Below are 20,548 nucleotides of genomic sequence, written 5' to 3'. Positions count from 1 at the left end.
GGAAAACAAAGACACCTCCCTTTTCAGAAACTAATAATTGCTTTAATTCCTCAAATAGTCACCAAGTGTCCATCACATGCAAAGAACTGTGGGGCACCCATGGGGGGAGGCCAAAGAAGTGGGTGACAGGGAAATACAGACAAATAGACAACAGATGAGAAGGGGCCCTCAAAGAGGCTGTCTACCCCTCCCCTCTGGAGAAACCAGAGTCAGATGAATGTACGAAGCGTCGGTGTTGCCTTTATGAGATGGTTGTGTATCTTAAGAACTCAAAGCAGCTCATCAATTTTTATGATCATTCTAAGACCATCTGAAATGCAGGGAACAGCTTATGAACAGAAGCAGTAACTTCCAGTAACATTTATCAAGCACTGCCTGGGTGAACAGCATTATACTTGATGCCTTATGCATATACCATCTCTAATCCCTAAAACAGTCCTGGCAAGGAGGAGGTTAGTATCCTCATTTCATGAATAAGAAAAAGCTGTCCTCATATATATGTATACACATGAAATGCTATGCAGCCACTGAAATGGTATTAATGAACTTGATTTAGGTGCCTTTAAAGAGAAAGTCTAAAAAAATTGTATATTGCCACAACTATAAAAGCAAAAAAAAAAAAAAACTACTGCATTATAAATATACCAAACTATAAACTAGTGTTACCACATTAAGGAGACGGTGAGCGTCTCCTCTCCTTGCTCCATATATTCCAAATAATAGATGTGTCACTGTTTAGCTGGGATGCTGAGACGAGAGGGCGACCGAGCTAGTCCTGCCAGCCCCACGGTGGGCTCCACCCCCCACTTCGGAAATAGTTCCAAATGGCAGCAACTAGAAAATTCAAGTTAAAAGTATTGTATGCATACCTATTAAGAAGGTGTGTGTGTGTGTGTGTGGAGGGGGGGGAGTCATTTAGAACTTCAACATGAATCTCTGATTTAACAGCCAGAGTTAGGTAAGTTAGAGCGTAAAGAGGTCCCCAAGGGCCTTGAAAAAAGGCATACAACCCAGGAAGTGGAGGGACATACTCAACCCATGAGTATCTCATGTTCCATGGCATCTACATTCAACATCCTGTTGGTGGACTATGCTCCATCACCCTTGCACCAGCACGCATCTCCCTGTGGGGCCTGTGCCAATGAGGTAATGTTTAATTGCCAGGCCAGGGCATCTCCTTTCTCACCCCTTTAGGAGGTTCTAAGAAACATCTGCCAAACGCCTCAAGGGTTGTCTTCCCACGCACATTTAAGGGAGGGAGCAAATCAAATCCACGTGCTCAGGAGGGAAAGAACTCATTTTCCGAATTGATGAGGGGAGACTTCGCACAAGAGTCTCTCTTCTGAGAAGGTCATTCAGGAGTGCGGGGGACACGTGCACATACAAACCACATACCCACATGGGGCAGGATGCCACGGCCTCAGAGTGTCTAGAAAGCTTAGGGGGGTTTGCTGCCCATTGTAAGTGAAAATCTCGAAATAATCCATCTAGAGATCAAAGGATGTGAGGATGTGAGGATGAGCACTTCTCAGACTAGGAATGAAACCACCAAGTAAAACGACTTTGATTTGGTGATATGGTGCTTATTTGTCTCTCAACGTGGAAATCTTCAGCCAAACGACCATTATATCAAATATAACTGCATCCACTAATTTCAAATGGTCATGATTAGTTCAGAGGTACTTTTTAAACATTTTCTTCAACTTTTAGTGACTAGTCACGTTTGTTACCTCCCCAGGACCAGCCCCAAATAAAGTAGTGGACAATATCCCAAATCCACAAGGGCCCTAATTTTAAGGGTCCTAGATAACCATAAGCATAGGAGTCTGGCACGTACAGCAAAAATATGTTACTCAGGTTCACTTTACGTAACTTTAAATACTCCTTGGATGCTCTGAACACAAATGTATGAAATGAATCATCTTCCCATTACCTCCCACCACAGTCCCAGACATGGTTCCACGAACGAAAATTCTGTCTGGAAAACAAATTTTGTAATGTGCACACATTTCTAAAAATGCACGCGCACAAAGCCCTATTACTGTTAAGAGAGCATTTGGTCTTTGTCGATAAATGTGCGCATTTAGTTCATTTTTAAAAAGATCCCAGAGGAACGTCCGGGGGGTAATAAACCCATACGACAATTTAGCCTCCATATAAAAATGCATACTTTCAAATTTATCACACAATTAAATTCTATGTCCTCAGTCTTCACTGATCTGAAACACTTAAGTAGCTATTCTGCTCATTTAACTGAATAATTAGCATAACCCCAAAGCCATATGTTTTCAAAGACCAATTTATCTCTAACACACCTGTACATTCACTTACCGTAGAATTCTGCTCCACAGAATTCATTCCTGCCTGCGAAAGTGTTATGCCCTCTAAATGTTTATGTAAATTGGTTTGCACCAAGAGTTATAAAGCTTCTAGAACTCCAAAGAAGTAAAACAGACAGGAATTCCAAGAAGTAGTTCAGGCGGAAACTCTCTGGGAGGGGGAAACAAGTTCATAACGGATGTGTACACGGCTATCAATGAAGTCTGCAAATACGAATGGCTCTTGCCCTTAACATCCCAGAGAAGAGTCACACCCTCCTTCCAGAACTTTCCTTCACGCCCGGGATCCTGAGCAGGAAGAACACAGGTTTGAGTCTTACAAGTCCTACGGATCCTAAATGATTGTGGGACCTAAGTGCTCAATCATCCCCAAAGAAGTTCTTTGAAAACCATACAGTCCAACTCTATTATTTAAGCACTAGTTTACATTCTAGCAGAAATACAAATCTGCTCAATCTATGTAACCATCCAGGCCAGAGAAGGCGATCTACGGGGGACCCAGGCAAAGGCTCCACGTAAGAAGTCTTGTGTCACAGAGGATGCTGCAGAAGTCAGTGAGATTCATCAGGGAAATCTTCGAATAGTCCCCATCCGAGCCCCACATCCTGTCACAAGACAGCTCCCCCACCCCAAGAGCCTGCTCCTCCCCTTGCTCCAGGTTACCTACTGAAGGCTTTGCTCTGCTCTCACTTGGTGCCCACGCTCTGGTGGTGCTGGCCCACGCTCACGGCCAACGAGAATAACCACCCGAGCCCTAAGAGGGCTCAAAGGCAGACAGGCCCATGCCCTAGCGTGGGGACCACCACCTTGGCTGGGACCTGGGGATTAGGGGTTCCAGAGGTTCTCGAGCTGCGGTGGGCATCTGAATCACCTGGAAGGCTGACCAAGTAAACACCCGGGTCACTGGGCTCCCATCCTTGAGTTTCCAATTCTGATCTGAGGCAGGACAGGGCAGTCTGCATTTCTCACCATGTGCTCCTCTGGGTCCCCCGGCCCCAGCCTGGGAAGCAAGGAGATTCCACTTCTCTCTGTTTCTCCAGGATCCCGGACAAGGGGGTTCATTCAACTCCGTGTTTCCACCCCCCTCAATCACCCCTGCAGGAGGGAGGGTGGGCAGAGGGGCCGCCTCACCTCTACTGGCTGCCAAGGTCTCTGCCGCTGACCCTGCCCCGGTTGCCTGGGTTGCAGGAAGGGCAGCCCACGGGCCTACCTGTGATTTCAACCAACCAGTCGGTACCGCTTTTTGTTTATTTCAAGGGGAACTGGGGGGGGGGGGGTAGCAGAGCAAGTCCCTTCTCGCCCATTTGAACACACACCACTGTCTAACGAGAGAACGGTTACAGGTACCCTGTAAAAACATGAGCCTGTCGGGAATTCAGTTCTAGGGCAAGTTCAGCTCTAAAAGAAACAAGGGAAAAATCTGAAACGAGGCACTCGGTCAACCTCTGTTCTTAGGGGAGTCGGACAGGACAGTGACACCGGCTCATGGACTTGTCTCGTGGCTCAAGAGAAAGGTCAATCCAACTCGAACTTCAGACAAAAATTCAAAGATTTTTTTTTAATCAATTAGATCCCTTTACCCCCAATTTATCAAGTCAGTAGCCAACACACACACACACACACACACACACACACACACGCATAGTCACAGAACGGCAATGCCATCAGCCAGGATGGGGCCAGACTTCCAGGGTGGTCACCCATGGGTGACACCACCCCTTGGCTAATCCCACCTGGGTCTTTGTGATGAAAAATGAACCCTGCTGATCAAAGGGAGGGACCCTGAACTCGCTGCCACAGGGGCAATCAACCCGGAGCTGTGCAGCCCTGGAAAAGACGGCCAATTCTCGAGTAGAGAACGAGTCAGGGAGCTCGGCCCCAATTGATTAAACAGACGAAAGGTAGTTGTAATGAACCATGAAGAGTGCTAGTTCCCATGGCCGGGCCACCCCTCTGCTGTCACCGCACCCTCAGGGGCCACTGGGACTGATGGCAGCACAGGAAGGGAGGTATTCAGCACCCCTTGGCCATCATGAGATGGACACAGAGACGAGACCCCCCACCCATGCCCGGGAACGAAGGTGGAGCAGAGGGGATGCCACCCCGAGTGAGCCTGGGAAAGACAGGGAAGCATGTGAGGGGACCCCAAGGCAGCTGTACGCCCCCCATGTCCTAGGCACACAGACATCACCCTCTCTACCCCCTCCCCCCCCCGCGTTGGCTTGCGCCAAGCACTGCCCAAACACTTTCTGTAGACTCTTTCCTTAGACCTACTTAGTAAGAGTCTGCACTTCTCAGGGGGTAGGAATGACAGTGGCACTCGGGAGCCAACCCCAAGACTGTGCAGCTGTCACTACAAGAACCTCCTTTCGGGCAGCCTGGGTGGCTCAGCGGTTTAGTGCCTGCCTTCAGCCCAGGGCATGATCCTGGAGTCCCACATCGGGCTCCTGCATGGAGCCTGCTTCTCCCTCTGCCTGTGTCTCTGCCTCTCCCTCTCTCTCTCTGTCTCTCATGAATAAATAAATAATCTTAAAAAAAAAAAAAAAGACTACCTGTACCTGGATGAATAAAGAAAGCAGCAGCTCATCTTGAACCATTCCCTGGGTTTAGGACTAAATTGTGCTCCCCTCCCAACAAAAGACAGAGAAGTCGAAGTCCTAACCCCAGGGCCTCAGAATGTGACCCTATTAAGAAATAGGGCCTTGGGATGCCTGGGTGGCTCAGCAGCTGAGCATCTGCCTTTGGCTCAGGGCATGATCCTGGGATCCATGATCGAATCCCACATCGAGCTCCTTGCATGGAGCCTGCTTCTCCCTCTGCCTAGGTCTCTGCCCCCCCACCTCTCATGAATGAATGAATGAATGAATGAATGAATGAATGAATGAATGAATAAATAAATAAATAAATAAATAAAATCTAAAAAAAAAAAAAAAAAAGAAATAGGGCCTTTAGGGACGCCTGGGTGGCTCAGCAGCTGAAAGCCTGCCTTCAGCCCAGGGTGTGATACTGGAGTCCTAGGATCGAGTCCCGCATCGGGCTCCCTGCAGGGAGCCTGCTTCTCCCTCTGCCTGTGTGTCTCTCTCTCTGTGCCTCTTATGAATAAAAAAAGAAATTCTTATAGATAGATAGATAGATAGATAGGGCCTTTTGGGGTGCCTGGGTGGTTCAGTGGTTCAGCATCTGCCTTTAGCTCAAGTCATGATCCTAGAGTCCTGATATCAGGTCGTGCATGAGGCTCATGGGGGGAATCTGCTTCTCCCTCTGCTTGTGTCTCTGCCTCTCTCTCTGTGTCTCTCATAAGTAAATAAAATCTTAAAAAAGAGAAATAGGGCCTTTAGGCCATACTAACTGAGGTAACATGAAGTCCTTAGGGTGGGCGCTCATTCAACATGATGGTGTCCTTATGAGAGAGGAAATCTGCACAGAGACAGACATGCGCACAGGGAGATGATGGGAAGACACATGGGGACAGGATGGCCAGGTGGCAGGAAGGATGCATCTAGAAGGCCGAGGGACACTAAGGATAACCAGCAAACACCAGAAGGGAGAAGAGGCAAGGGAGGAGTTTCCCTTCCCAGAGCTCCTGGAGGGAGCAAGTTCCTGCTGACACCTGGATTTCAGACTTGCAGCTCCCAGAACAGAGATAATACATTTCTAGGTTTTAAGCCACCAAGTTGGCGGGACTTCATTACAGTAACCGTGGGGAACCGAGAACCCATTAAAGCCAGTCTTTCTCAGAAACCCTTAGACCCAAATGTATCCTAGAACTCTCACTTTCCTCTTGTTTTAGAGAGATGACCCTGTCTGAATTCCTACATAATGTTCCCAGGAGAGGCTTGGGGCAAGATCCACAATCAAACCTTAGATCCATGCTCTATGTATGAATAGTTATAGTAAGTGTTCTACACAAAACCCAGAAACACTCTCGAATCTGTTCAGGTCAGGTTTTGCCATCAAAGGAGCTTCCCACAAGACTACAAAAAAGTCCCAGCTGCCAGGGCTTTTTGGATTTTGAAACTGCTTAAGGAAGGATTCTGAACAGATAAGGGATTACGTACCTGTTCCAAGTCGTAGACCAGCAGGTAAGCTACATGTCCTCCTAAAGCACCCCCTGCCAATCCCGTCCAGACTGCTCACAGAAACACAGCTGCCTGTGAATCTGCAATTCCTCACAGAAACAGAATACACCCTCAACTCTTTAAAAACAAATTGCAATTTTTATGAAGTTTTATCTCCAAGGCTACATGACACACGCAAACAAACCACTAGACCCTTGACCTTTCCATGATGCTGAGTTCTATATGGTGTCACCACAAGGCTTTTTAAAAATTGTAAAAGGTAGGCAAAACAATTATGCTTCACAGTTATCACCACAGGAAGAAAAACAAGTATAATCAATAGGAAGTGGGCAAGGTGATGAAAATGCCCCCACCTTCATGCTCCCGAGAGAGAACTTACAGGGGGGACACTTTTTTTTTCTTCCCCCGCAGTGATGCAGTGAATGTATTGCAGGTACCCATGTTTGGACTTCCCGGCCTGCATGTTGTCAAGAAGAAAGGGAGTTTATAGAAGAAATAAAGCCTTCATCAGTATGAAACCTCTCAAGTTGACCTGCTTGCTCCTCACTGGGGTGAACACCACCAGACCCCCGACCACATCTCCAAAGCTTAGCTACATAGGGAGATTTCCCCTTGTGCTCAAATATTTTAAAACAAGTATTTTAAAATCCTCACTTAGGTAACCATGTTAGATGAGACTGGCTATTGAAGGATTTTTTTTTTTTAAATATTCTCATGATTTTTTTTTATTTATTTATGATAGTCACACAGAGAGAGAGAGAGAGGCAGAGACATAGGCAGAGGGAGAAGCAGGCTCCATGCACCAGGAGCCCGACGTGGGATTCGATCCCGGGTCTCCAGGATCGTGCCCTGGGCCAAAGGCAGGCGCTAAACCACTGCGCCACCCAGGGATCCCTATTGAAGGATTTCTAAAGAGAGCCTAGGGTAGGTTCTAGAATTGTTGCTAGGTATTGGTCCTACTCACACCATCCCACGTCGCAGAGGGTGTTAGAGCATTGAGGTTTTATGCTGCTAGATGACTTTGTTGTAGAGATCTATGTGTCTCTCCTGGTCCCTGGGACCCTGGAGAAGTGTTAAAATAATCAGGGGATGAGAGCACACAGAACAGATTAAGAGAATTTTCACAATAAAATGTACCTTTCCCATAATAACTGTAGTGGTCAGACGTCTATTATACTGAATCAGGACATGGGATCCTTGCTTTCCTTTTACTCTATGCATAAGGATTTCTCAGGCAGTACTTACTGGTCACCAACATCCACACCTGTTTGATTCCTCAAATATGCCAATCTACTGCCTTCAAAGTTTTCAGCCCTCTTACCCTGGTTGCACGCTCGCTACAGGTGCCTAGGTTTTCTCCCCTCACTCCAGGGGAAATCCAGGGAGCCAGCACCACCTCCCTCTCTCCTTCACAGAACCAACCACCATATACTAATCGGCCTCCCCCCGCTCTACATTTGTACAGTTGTGACTGTTTAGACCACTTCTTTGGCACCAAATCACGTGGCCTTTCTGCATCATTTGTCCTTCCTCAAGTGTGTAAACTTCATTCTTAAGTGCAAGTCACTTAAGGGCACTATCTACCTTCTTGGGTGGTCTGCATTTTTCACCCACAGAACAAACCCTCAATAAATTTTTCCTGGTTGCTGGACTTCCTACCCACCACTATGACAGGGTAACTTCTTCCCAGGGTCACACGTTTGGAAACGTGTCTTGCCTGAGCGGCCAAAACATGGATTTCTCAAGTTTCTTAACCTCAAATCTTTATGCAGCTGGTGTGGATTGAAATGCCATTCAACGGTGATCGCAAGTTAAGTAAAATCCATTATCTGCCACTTCTGGATGCAGCAGGTGTCACCACAAAGCAAGACATAACCTCTCCCCTTGCTGGGTTCACTAGGGGATAAGGTATGTTACTTTACCCCCAGCAAGGTGAACACGCATATGCACTTCCCATTCTGCAGAAATATTATTCAGTAACCATCCTGGGCAAGCAGTTTGAGACCTTGGCAATTAATGTTCAGGTAGCAGCAGGACTCCTTATGAGTGAACACAAAACCCTACCCAGACACATGCAATCTAAATTTGAGAAATGCTATGCGTGGGGATAACTATGTAGTCTAGCCAAATACCAATTATTACCTGCTAATTAGATTTATATTCTATATTCTGTAGTCTATAATTTTGAAGACCTAAGGCTTGAGCACTAGGCAAACAAATGAAGGAATCTTCTGGCCATCCAATCTCCGTGATTAAACACCTGAAGATGAAATTCACTGCAAGCCCCAACTTCCTCTACACCCCATCTTGCTAATGCAGCCAAATACTAAGGCAATTGCCCAAGCCCAACACGTAGGAATCACCCACCGGGAGCTGGTTCTTTGTAACCCCGGAGACGAAGTCTGCAGAATACACCGCCTGCCCGGCCCTGGTCCCATTTGCCTCTACAACACCATCACCCACGTTGAGCCGAGGAGGGGGGGATAATATTTAGTTCTCTAAGCATACCCACGTGGTTTCCCTCTGCTGGAAACACCCTGAGTCCACCCTGCTTGCATGTGGTCCTCACTCATCCTTAAAGCCCAGATCAACGGTCTCTGAGAACGCCACCTAACCCCAAACCCCTCTCCTGCTGGTAGAGGCCAATCAGTATAGTCACCCTTTACTGATGTGTCCATTTTGGCTACGGGTCCAGAAGATCCTAACAAGCCATCCATGTCTCAGTCACTTGTGCGTATAACACTCCAGTCACAAGGTAGGACTGCAGTAAGTAACTGCTTTCAGGGTATTGTGATGGCCCAAAAGCAGGCTGGGCCTGCGGGGCCCTGGGCACCAGAGGGGCGGGATAGCTCTGGTGGGCAGATCCTGGCACATCACGGACCGGATCGTGGGACACGAGAGGTTCACAGGCTGAGCGATGGCCATCCCTAGTACTTCCAGGTAAAATGCTGCTAACAAAGGAGTACACTGGATGGAAACAGCCTCATTTGCAATTTCTTTTTTTTTTTTTTTTCTCAAGTCCTGGCTGAAAACAAAGAAATCCAATAGTCATGGAGTAGGAGCCGAAAGTGCAGGATAATCTGCTCTCAGGGAGTTGGAACGAGAGGCAATTAATAAAGGATTAAGGCGAAGTAAAAGCACAGTGGAACACGTGGCTGCAGCCGGCTGAACGCTGAACCCCACAGCGGCAACGGCACAGGACAGAGCCACCGCGGGAAAGCACCTGCTACGTGGGTGAGGAGCTGAAAGGAGCCCCCCGAGCTGCTCCCCGGGGCCAGGCCTCGCCCTGAACCAGACGCCAGGAGGCTCAGCCCGGACCCTTAGGAAAAGCACGGCCCAGAGTCTCCGATCAGATCTGATCCCAAAGTGACGAGAGCCACCCAGCCAACCCCATCACCCCATCAGGCTGCCGCACAGGATGCAGCGAGGGGACCTCTGGACCACTCACCTCAAGCACTGACAACTCGGAAGCCACAACCTCCAGGAGAGCCAAGTGAGGACCAGGAAGGCCCTGGGGAGGCTCGGTCCACAGGCTGCCCCCCGCTCCCAGAAACCTCAGTGGGCACCTCTAGGCACCTGCGACCGCCAGGCTCCCACATTCCCTCTGCACTTGGTGAGCTGCTGTCATCCTGCGCAGTGAGGAGACCCCAGCAGGTCTCAAGGGCTTCCCCTGCTCGCAAGCAGGGCCCGAAACCCACAGCCTGGGAGCTGGGAAACCTCGGGAGCCCCATCCCCAGCGATGCCGGGTTAGGGGGTCCCTAGCTCAGAAGGGGGCTGCTCCACAGGTTTTCACCTTCCCCTTCCCTCTCCACTGTTAGCGTCAGGTTCTAACACACTGCCAGTTTACGAGGTCTGCTTCCATGGGTTGCTAGAACAAATCTTGAGAAAAGAAGAAAACTCCAGGAGGTCACATTACCTAACGATTCCGTTCGGCAAATGACAAAACTTGTATCTTGTCAGTGGTGTGGCCACCAGTTCAACCCTCTGCCTGTGTATTTAGGCCACCACACCTGTTTTAGGAATAATTCACTTTTAAGCCACTTCATGGATGTGGATGCCCCTTGTTTCCAATCAGACTAAATGATACTTGAAAATGTTTGAGGGAAAAAAAAATTAAAAAAAAAGAAAAAAGAAAATGTTTGAGGGGCGTCTGGGTGGCTCAGTGGTTGAGCGCCTGCCTTTGGCTCAGGGCTTGATCCCAGAGTCCTGGGATCAAGTCCTGCATCAGGATTCCCACGAGGAACCTGCTTCTCCCTCTGCCTGTGTGTGTCTCTCATGAATAAATAAAATCTTTTTTAAAAAAATGGATGGACATTTTCCCCCCAAGAAATATCTTTTCATTTTGCTCTAAGATCATTGACCACTTAACCTTCTAGGCACAATAAGGTATAGTTTTCTAGGCAAAGGATGTTTTACAGGATTTTCAAAGCCACCACTACCCTCACATTGGCCACAATTTCCATACTAACCCAAATCAATCATACTGGGAAGTAGCTGGAATTCCCATGCAGAAGGAAAAAAGCTCACCTAACTGCTTAATTGTTATACCCTCCCCTCCTGATTTTTTAAAAAAGATTGTATTCATTTATTTGAGGTAGAATATGTGTGTGTGTGTGTGAGAGAGAGAGAGAGAGAGAGAGAGAGAGAGAGAGAGAGAGAGAAAGGGAGAGAGGGAGAGCGAGAGGCAGGCTACCCCCCGAGCAGGAGTCTAACTTGAGGCCCAACCCCAGGACCCTGGGATCACAATCAGAGCCCAAGGCAGATGCTTCACCGACTAAGCCACCAAGGTGTCCTCTGATTTCATTACTTTAAAGACTCTCACATGCCTCCAATGACAGAAACTGTTCAGAAACTGTTATTGGTCTCTTCCCACCAGGCTACAGCTCCTGGAGGGGGACTGCCGGGGGGCAGGTGGCCACACAAGGCTGTGCTGCCTGCCCAGCACGTGGAATCTGAGTGGCCCCTGAGGTGCCCAAGGCATACTTGAGAAAATAAGTTTCACCTCAACACCGTGAGGCCATTCAAGCTCTAACTGGTGCATGCTCAGTTGGGGAGCTCCCAGATTGCTTTTCATTTTGTTCTCTGCCCACACATCTCCCCTCCCTTAAAATAACAAAACAGCAGGGCCAAATATAGATGTGCCCAAGCACAACAAAAGGGTGAGTTAATTATGACACAGGTAACACCTAGGATTAGGCCACGACCTGCTGCTCCAGGCAGATGAAGAGGCCAGAGGCTCCTGCCCAGAGAGGGACCCCACTGCTGAGTCTGTGGGTCTTAACCCTAGACGGGTTCTTGCTAAGCCAAGACGCTGGCCTTCTCATCAAAGCTCCCCATGCTGTGTCATGCTAAAATCTGAATTTAAACAGCGAGGTCATTTCAGGGGTGATGTATCATCTCCTGGGAGTTGCAGCTCCTCACAGGTGACAATGCCTCCAGTCCTCTTCCGGGTCCCCCTCTCTGACTCGCACACCTCCCTGCTTTACATAACCTCTCTAGCCATCAGGTTCATTTGTCCCCCCAGCAAAGCGAGTTCCATCAGCACACACGGAAAGAAAACTATTCTGCCTTTGGTGTGCGGCTTCTCATCCATGAACAAAGACTTGAAAAAATGTTTTAAACCAGCTCACATAATTAGGGGAACCTGTTTTGCTGGGCTCATGAATCTTACAAATCAATTAAGTCTTAATTGACTTTGATTGTCATCTTCACTCAGCCCAGTTCTTAACGGCTGTGAAAGTTTTTTTTTTTTTTAAACATGAGGTGAAAACAAAGGGGGGGTTGGTGGTGGAAATCAACCTTGAAAGAATTTTAGCTCAGCAAGAAATGCCAACTGTAGGAAAAAAGAAGCCCTCAATGTCTAGCAGAAAGACACTTAATAAATATTTGGTAACTGACAGACTGAAAAATAAGAGGAATCATTTAAAGGAATGAACAAGATGTTACACCTGTCTTAAATAGCCTGGTCAAGGAGTTAAAACAGTCATACAAATAGAACACCAGATAGGACACTGTCCAAAGAGAGCACACCTCTTTCAGATAGATACACGGCTCAGTGAGGAACACAGGTTCAAACCTCAACACAACCCTCAACAGGCAACGAGGGAGGAGTAGGAATATATTAAAATACATTAAAGCCTCCACACCATTCTCTTTAATGAAGCCAGAGACCTCACAGAGTCTCAAGCTTGTTTGCTTACCACAGCCGATCTTGGCCACAATAAACTCAACCTTGTTAACTGAGCTGAAGGTTCAAATCCCTTCAACTGGCACATGCTCCTGAAGATCACAGCCCCAGGACTCTGCACAGCCTCTGCTCCAGAATCCATGACCAAAGCCCTTATAATGTGACGGGGTTTCCAGGTACTGACCTGAGTCACAGGTGGTTTAGAATTTCATGTGATTCCTTGCCTGCAGCAGTCTCAATGAGTAACAGATGAGCAGGACAACCCAAATCATTGCAAGTGGTGCTTTTTTATGTATGTCTATGAAGCTCTATCTACTCAACTTGGATCTGTCATCTCTGTTTCCACTTAGTGTGAAGTGACACTGTTAACTGGCTCTAAGGTGTGGTGATATGTCGCATGTCTCATGTGCCATTCCAAAAATTTCCATTGAGTCTTCCATGATCTAGAAGAAAATCAATCCTTTGTTTTCTGGAATCATGTCAATCAGGCGCTGGAATTTTTTAAACTTTTTAAATTCAAGTATAATTAACGTTATATTTTAGTTTCAGGTATATGCTATAATGATTCGACAATTCTATACATGACTCAGTGCTCATCACAACAAGTATCCTCTTAGGAGATGGAATTTTGACTTTTCTTCCCGTAATCACCTCTAAGATGAACAAACACTGGTCTCAGCTGAGAGACTACAGCTCATGGTTACCTGAAAAGATCTCAGGATTATGTGGGCTAATCCAGTTTGGACAACAACAGCAGGGCAGGAGGAACATTCTAAAAGATCTGGAACCTTGGGCCTTTCAAGGAGTCAGAAACAAAGTCCTCTTTGATTTCAAGAGGGCAGTCGCGACTCAAGCCTGAACCACAAGTCCTGGCCAGTGGACAGGATCACATGGGTAGCTGCCTACCTGTGCTCCTGTTTACCTGTGCTCCTACTTAACCTGTGCTCCTGTGCTTCCAAGAAAAGCAGGCCAAACACACAAGGAGCACAAATATTTACAGTAGGTGAAGGTGTGCCACGTGACTCTCTTTGGAATTCTGAGCCACTGAGAACATAGTTGAGGGAGATTCTGAAAACACTTGAGAACACGTGCTGTTGCCATCACCCTGAAGGTGAATGACCTCAGAAGCCTCTGAGATCTAAGGTGAGAGATTAGCTGGCTGGCTCTGGGCTGACCTATAGAATGGGACATCCTCTACATTGCTAACACATTAAATCATTGCTAGCTAACCCAAAATGAGCAAGGAGGGAAATCACCAGGAGGAAAGATTTCTGCCAAAGTGAAAGAAATGAAAAGAAATGCCTTCACTTGAAAATTGACTTGGAAAAACACTATACAGTATAGATGGTAGGGCAAATACTGCCTGGAATGAAATTCAAAAGAAATCAAAACAACCCTGCTATCCCAACACAACTGTCGTGATCATAAAAGCCCCCGTGTTATCATCAACTACCTCCAAGATGTTGTCAATAAGTATACAGGGCTCCCCACTATCACCGCATCCACCCACCCAAACCACTTTAAGATAAAATGTTTATGTTCCTCCGATAGCAAATTCCTATCATTCCACCCCTGCCTTCATTTTATATGTTATATTCCACGCTGGCAAGAGAATGTCCTAAACATGCTGTTTTACATCAACATTCAGTTGCAATACAGAACTCAAAAAAGAAAAAAAATCTGTAACATCTGCAAGAATCATTCCGCTTTCTTTTCCCCTAATAGAAAGCTTTTCTCCCCCCACCTCATTTCAACAATTCCTACGGGAATTAAAGTTCACCTTGTCCTCTCCATGAATATTTAAAGGAGGGGGGAGTCAATAAAACATAGGTTCTTTAAATCCCCTTTTCTCTTATAGATTGGCTGCTTGTTTTCACTTGTCTGGCACAGTTTAACACCTGTGAACAACACACTTCTCAATGTGAAATAATTTATTAAAGAATGATGACTAAGATTTGACTATAAGCTTTGCCATCTGACATCGTTGATACACTTTTATTTATTGTCTTAAAGTTCCATCCATCTTAACATTTAACATTAGGAATACCTGTCTGAAAGCAACCTGGCTCATTAATATAAAGGTGTGGCTTGCACTCCAATTTATTTCAGGCCTTGACAACACTCACCGACACGCTAACTAGTTAACAGTTTATGAATCACCATCAAATGAGACAGTAAAGAAACAAAAATCACGTGTTAATCATAAAGTGTATTCCGACATATGAGTAGTAAGGGTGGGAAAATGAGAGCAAAACCTCAAGGAAAAACTCAGTTGAATACAGGCTCTCAAACCAATCACAACGACAATGGCGATAATAAATGCATTCAGGATAAGTGAGGAGAGCCAAATACTAAGGGGAGAAAGATTTCTCTCACTGCCAACTCACAATTCAGATAGAAACCATAAATCATTCTCCAAGCCAACCATTTCCAAACTAAGATGTTACTTTCATTTGAAGCCAAGTAGAGCTGGAGTCCCCCTCTCCGCTAGGGAGATTTCTAAGTCAGAAATACCCAAAGAGAGACCCACAAGAGAACTGGAGGAAAGACAACTGTTTCTTCCTACACCATGGACTTCTAAGCGAGAGAACATCCACAGAACCGACGTGGTCTACATTTTCCATTATTTTCAAAAAGAAAACAAAGGTATCCATGGTGCTTTCATTTTGAGAAAAAAAAAAAAAAAGCGTACGTTTTCCTGGTCAAGACAGAGATAAGAAAGCAAAAGGGAAGAAATCGGGAGAATTCAGATCACAACTCTTTCCAAGTTTCATTCTTGGCCGACCGTCCCGTCTACATGAAGCAAGGGTGTGAGTGATCAGCTCCAGCTAACTCTGAACACTGAAAAGTCATTTAAGTCATTTATCACGGGAAATCTTGCTAGAAAAATGCCACAGATATTAAAAAAAAAAAAAAACCACACACACACACAACCAGCCCTACACCAAAATCAAACTCCGTGCCAACAGAGGTTACACGTTCATATAACAAACATACAGTGGCGTCTTTGTTCTTACCTGTAATTGTCCTCAAGGCTCATGAAAAACAAGCCATCTGTCCTGCCGGGAAGCGTCTGGTTGGGCCGGCCGTGAAGTCACTCGGCTGGGACTCTACCTGGACGACCCCGGGGGCTCCTGGCTCCTCCTCCTTCCCCGGGCAGGAAAGCTGTCCCCGCACACACCTGTGCCAGCACGCAGGGACCACCAGGAAGTCCCAACACCACTGAGGAGGAACGCAGGGAGCTCGCTACTTATACGGATGACTCACTTCAATGACAGCTAGAAAGAAGTGCTTGTTGGTGGAAAAGGAGTGGAGTCCAGCTCCACCCCTACCATAAGGATTAGGTAACTCCACCCAGCGCAGCAATTAGCTCCCTCAGCCACCCAGTGCCCTAACGTTAGGTTACCTGCAGCAGGGCTTCTGCAAGTGGCTTCTCGCCCCGGGAGGTAGAGGAGCGCACGGGCGATACCCTAACCCGGGAGCATCTGGTGCCGTTAAGAACCGTAACTGGGGCTGCGCTGTTTTGCGTATTTAAAACTGCAACTGAGTTTCCTGGGAAGACGGGGGTGGGAGGACAGGAGAGGTCTGTCCTCCTCCCTCACAACGAACTCGGCCTCTTTCCAGTTTCCACCGGTGGGACCGCACACACCAGGCAAGCTAGAGAACTCCTGCTGGACCTCAAAAGCTGAAAAGAGTGCTTTTATTTTTTAAAGATTTATTTATTTTTAATTTTTAATTAATCTCTACGCCAAACGTGGGGCTCGAACTCACATCCCTGGGGTCAAGAGTCGTATGCTCCGCCAACTGAGACAGGCCAGGCAGCCCAAAGAAAGCCCACTTCTTTCTGCAAGTCTTGACGGGGCAAGAGGCCGAAGCAGAGGTAACTATGATGCAAACTACAACACCATGCAGAACTGACAGGCCAGGGGGGTGTCGGGTGTCACTGGAGAGATAGCACCACCCTATACACCAATCCACCATCCCTGGTGTGCAAACTCATTTTCAGATCAACCAGCTGGGTGTCCTTTGGTATAGACCCAGAGCATTAAGTGAGGGCCAGCAGAGCTCACCTTGGTACTATGTTAGCACTGTGTCCCACTGGAGGGGTACAGTTTACAGCCCTGACCACCCTTTATTTACTGGACACCCAGGGACCAAGTAAAACATGTGCTCTTTTCTTTGGCTTGTGACGGGCACTAAGCTCCACTTCTCTACTCTCATCCAAAGCCACATGGAAACCCAGGTCTACAGGCCCAGCAGGTGTGGCTGAGATAGGAAGTGCCCCCCTTGTAGGAAAAGCAAACTTTCTACATTAAACTCAAATTGGGTGACACGCTCATTCATGAAGTCCTCCTGGCACGTCAGCAGAGCACCTCTAAACTAGACTTTCAAGTTCCCACAGGGGCTCAAAGGCTGGGATTCCCCGAAGTGCTGGGGCGAGGCAGATGACCAGGGGAGTCAGCGACCTCTCGTGGCTGGGGGATCACTGAGGGCTTGCTAGAGAACATCTGCCCTGGGGGGTTACCATTAGAAACCCTGTCCCCGAATACCCGCTTTCAGACCGGCTGAACACTGCAACCATTTTTAGTAATAATCTTGAAACAAGGGAAATGCCCTAAGCTTCTAGTATTTGGCAGGTGAGGACACACAAGGTGGTAAGAGCAACGCCTCCAACTTTGACTCTATCTAAAATTACAAAGTTAAGCTGGTTCACATTTACACACTGGGTGGAAGGTTAAATAAATAAGAACCACAACATACTATAATACACATAAACAAACTGAATAAGTTATTTATCAATTTGCCCATTCCATTAAAGATAAGAGGCACCAGGGGGGCAAGCTGGCTCAGTAAGAGGAACCCTCGACTCTTGATCTCGGGGTTGCAGGTTCAAGCCCCACGTTAGGTGTAGAGATTACTGAAAATAAACTTAGAAAAAAAAAAAAGATAAAAAGCACCTATCATTGCCATCAAATGCTACTCAACTGTTATGAGCTGGGAATCGTGTCCCCTAACTGCTCATATTGAAGTTCTAACCCTTAGTCCTGAGAACGTGACTATGTTTGAAGACAGGGTCTTCAAAGAAGTAACTGAGCCATAATGGCACCTTCAGAGCGGGCCTCTAGTCCAATATGACTGGTGTCCTCGCAAGAGAAAACATGGACACAGACAGGAGCGAAGGGAAGACCACGTGAAGAGACGGGGAGATGATGGACATGTGCAAGCCAAGGAGAGGGGCCTCAGAAGCAACCAACCCTGCTGACCCGTTGCTCTCAGAATTTGAGCTCCCTGAAGTGTGAGAAGATCAACTTGTTGTTTAAGCTGCCTGGTCTGGTACTTTGTTATGGTAGCCTTAGCAAGCTAATACACTAAGTAAACAATCTTAAATCTAACTATGAATACAAAAAACCCCCCACAGATCTCACATTTCTGATTAATAACTATTCTCTCATAGCCAAGCGCTTCATTTCTACTCCCTGTTTACTGAGGCTCTGCCTTGAATAACGCAGAGAAAACCTTATTCTGGCTGAAGGACTAAAAAAGGTCTACAGAGGACCTTTCCAATTCCAATTCTCCTGCTTACATGAACAGTCAAACTCATTGACCAAGTGATCTCCATCTACATCTTTCTCCTTGACCCACAGAAATCAGCTTCTGCTCAACCTCCACTAAAATGCAACTAAAACCATCGGCAACTGAATCGGCAGTCTTAGCCCTGAATTAAGAACTGTTAACAACAGAGGAAATGTTAGAAGTCTTAGTTCAAGTCCCTCTGTCTAAAAGAGGGAACTGGAACCCAACTAGAGCAGCACCACCATCTAGGAATAAATGCTGATGGAGATTCAACCCAATCAGTCAGTCCTAATGAAGTGTTAGCATCGCTGCCCCACTCTACTATTAACGGAGGAGAGCCTGAAATTATCAAATCTCTCCAATATCCCCAAAAAGGAAATCCACTGCTCTACAGAGCAGCTGAAGTGCAGAGACAAGGATATAGATGCTACAGAACTAAGGGAGTGTGGCCAAGGTCGGAGAGGAAGTAAAAAAAACAGGATTTTTTTTAACCTGGGTACATTCGGAGTCAGGTAATTCTTCATTATGGGGGGCTGCTCTGTGCATTGTAGAGTATTCAGCAGCATTCCTGGTCTCTCTCTACTAGACAGAGTTCTCCCCCAGGGGTGACAACTAAAAACATCTCCAGACATTGCTGAGTGTCTCCTGGGAGGCAAAGTTGAGAAGCACTGGGTTAAAAGAAGAGGACTTTGTGCAGAGAGGAGGCGTTGATGGCCCTAGAGAAGGGATGGGGAGTGGGAGGAGCCACTTCTGAGAGGGTATAGAGGTGGTATAGAAGAATAAATGACAAATGCTGTTGTAGACAGGAAGGAATTAGGGACAGGAGTTTCCCTGTAGACAGGGAAATACAGGCAGTATTTCTCCCTCTGACGGTTGCTTTTTTGCGATTTCTTGCTTTATTTTTTCCAAAGAAGCAGAAGACCCAATCATGGGTTGGGAGTGAGGGAATCACAGATTCAAGAGTGTCAAGAGAACCAAAGTCTGGAACAGCTAGATAGCAAAAGGGATGAAGGGCAGCTCCGAAGTCTGATGGAAGACTGCCCCACAAACTCAGAGCAGTCCCAGCATGTGTGAAACTACAGGTTCCCACCTGCACGGTGGAGGATCCAGGAAGAAGGTAAGGAAGCTGGTTGGATGAATGCAACTGGGGTCCCTAAAGGGGTGTGGATGCGGGGTGCCACAGATATGCTGTGGTCAGCAGTGGACAGAGCAACCTAAGGTTACTGGAACCTGTCAACAAGGAATCTGCCACAGCAGAATAAAGATGAGGAAAGCGTAAGAAAGGCGGCATGGCTGAAAAGGAAACTGAGATCCTATAGACAGTCTAAAAGGCTAGAGACACTCTCCCTTTTAATAATTCCATTCCAAGGAATCTTTCCTAAGGAAATAATCAGAGATATAGTCAAGTGATAGACCCATAAATTCATTACAATAACTAAAAAACTAGACACAACCTTAAATGACCAACAGTAGAGAAACTAAATTACAGCTATCTGTTCGTTCATGTCCTCAAAGAATATTTTACAACATGGGGAAAACAGAATGTTAAGGAACAGAGGCTATAAAACTATATAGAACCTAGTCTAGTTTTTAAATTTTACATATTTACATGCATACATTTTTATAGCTTGTGAGTTTTAATCTCCACTAAGGCAACAAGCAGTCGCTATGAGATTTCCAAGGTAAAAAAATCTTAAATAATTTAGACTTCTGGAGAAGACCTAACAAAAGGAGTGGTCAGAGAGGAACGAAGAGGAGCCAGGAACTGAGACAGTCAAGGACGACAAAAAGGTTGAGGAGGAATGTGCTGAGCAACTATAGGTCTCTGGATCTGATGAACAGGAAGCTGTCGGTGTCTTAAGACAGAGACTTCAGTTCCATAGTGTGGGCAACATGCACTTATCCCAAAAGGAAGGGATTCTTTTCCTGAATTCCCGACGGAAGGGAAGCCTTGAAGCCTGTGAATTGGGTTGGGGCAGGAGGGGGAGCATCCTCCCAGAAGTTTGCCAATAGGCAAGACTGCTTCTGTTCTCACTTACCTCCCTTAGGGACCTTTTCTCCAAATTAAAATTTCAAAATAATGTTTAAAATTCATGGCAATCCTTTACTTCTGCATTGCCTACAATTAAATGTGTATTTGTATGGCTTCCAGCAATTCTGACATATTACCAAGAAAATTGCTCAATATTGTTTACTACACTTAGAAGACTGGGATTGGATGTGAGGTGGGATCTTATGAAATACCACCAAGGGTCACAATGGATCAGTATGTGCCAATGGAAAGCAGAGGAAGTATAGAAAAGGCAAATTTTAAGTTAATATAAACCAAAAGGAAAAAGGCTGATTTCATTCATAACGAGATCTTATTA

General features: G+C 46.4%; 1 protein-coding gene across 5 annotated transcripts in view; it reads right to left on the bottom strand.

Moving 5' to 3' along the window:
• NEDD4L (NEDD4 like E3 ubiquitin protein ligase) overlaps window positions 1-20,548 on the bottom strand; it is a 340,490-nt gene that overhangs the window by 160,565 nt on the left and 159,377 nt on the right. The window contains exon 1 of one of the 5 annotated variants that reach the window (XM_041739416.1): window positions 15,623-15,886. The exons of the other annotated variants lie outside the window; for them this stretch is intronic. Coding sequence (XP_041595350.1) covers window positions 15,623-15,645 — 23 coding nt within the window. The 5' untranslated portion in view covers window positions 15,646-15,886. Of the gene's footprint in view, window positions 1-15,622; window positions 15,887-20,548 lie in introns of those variants that run through there. 5 annotated transcript variants of the gene reach the window in all.

This window comes from Vulpes lagopus, chromosome 24, assembly GCF_018345385.1.
Source record: "Vulpes lagopus strain Blue_001 chromosome 24, ASM1834538v1, whole genome shotgun sequence".
Classification (NCBI taxonomy): Eukaryota; Metazoa; Chordata; class Mammalia; order Carnivora; family Canidae; genus Vulpes; species Vulpes lagopus.
This window is presented reverse-complemented; position numbering and strand designations above follow the sequence as displayed.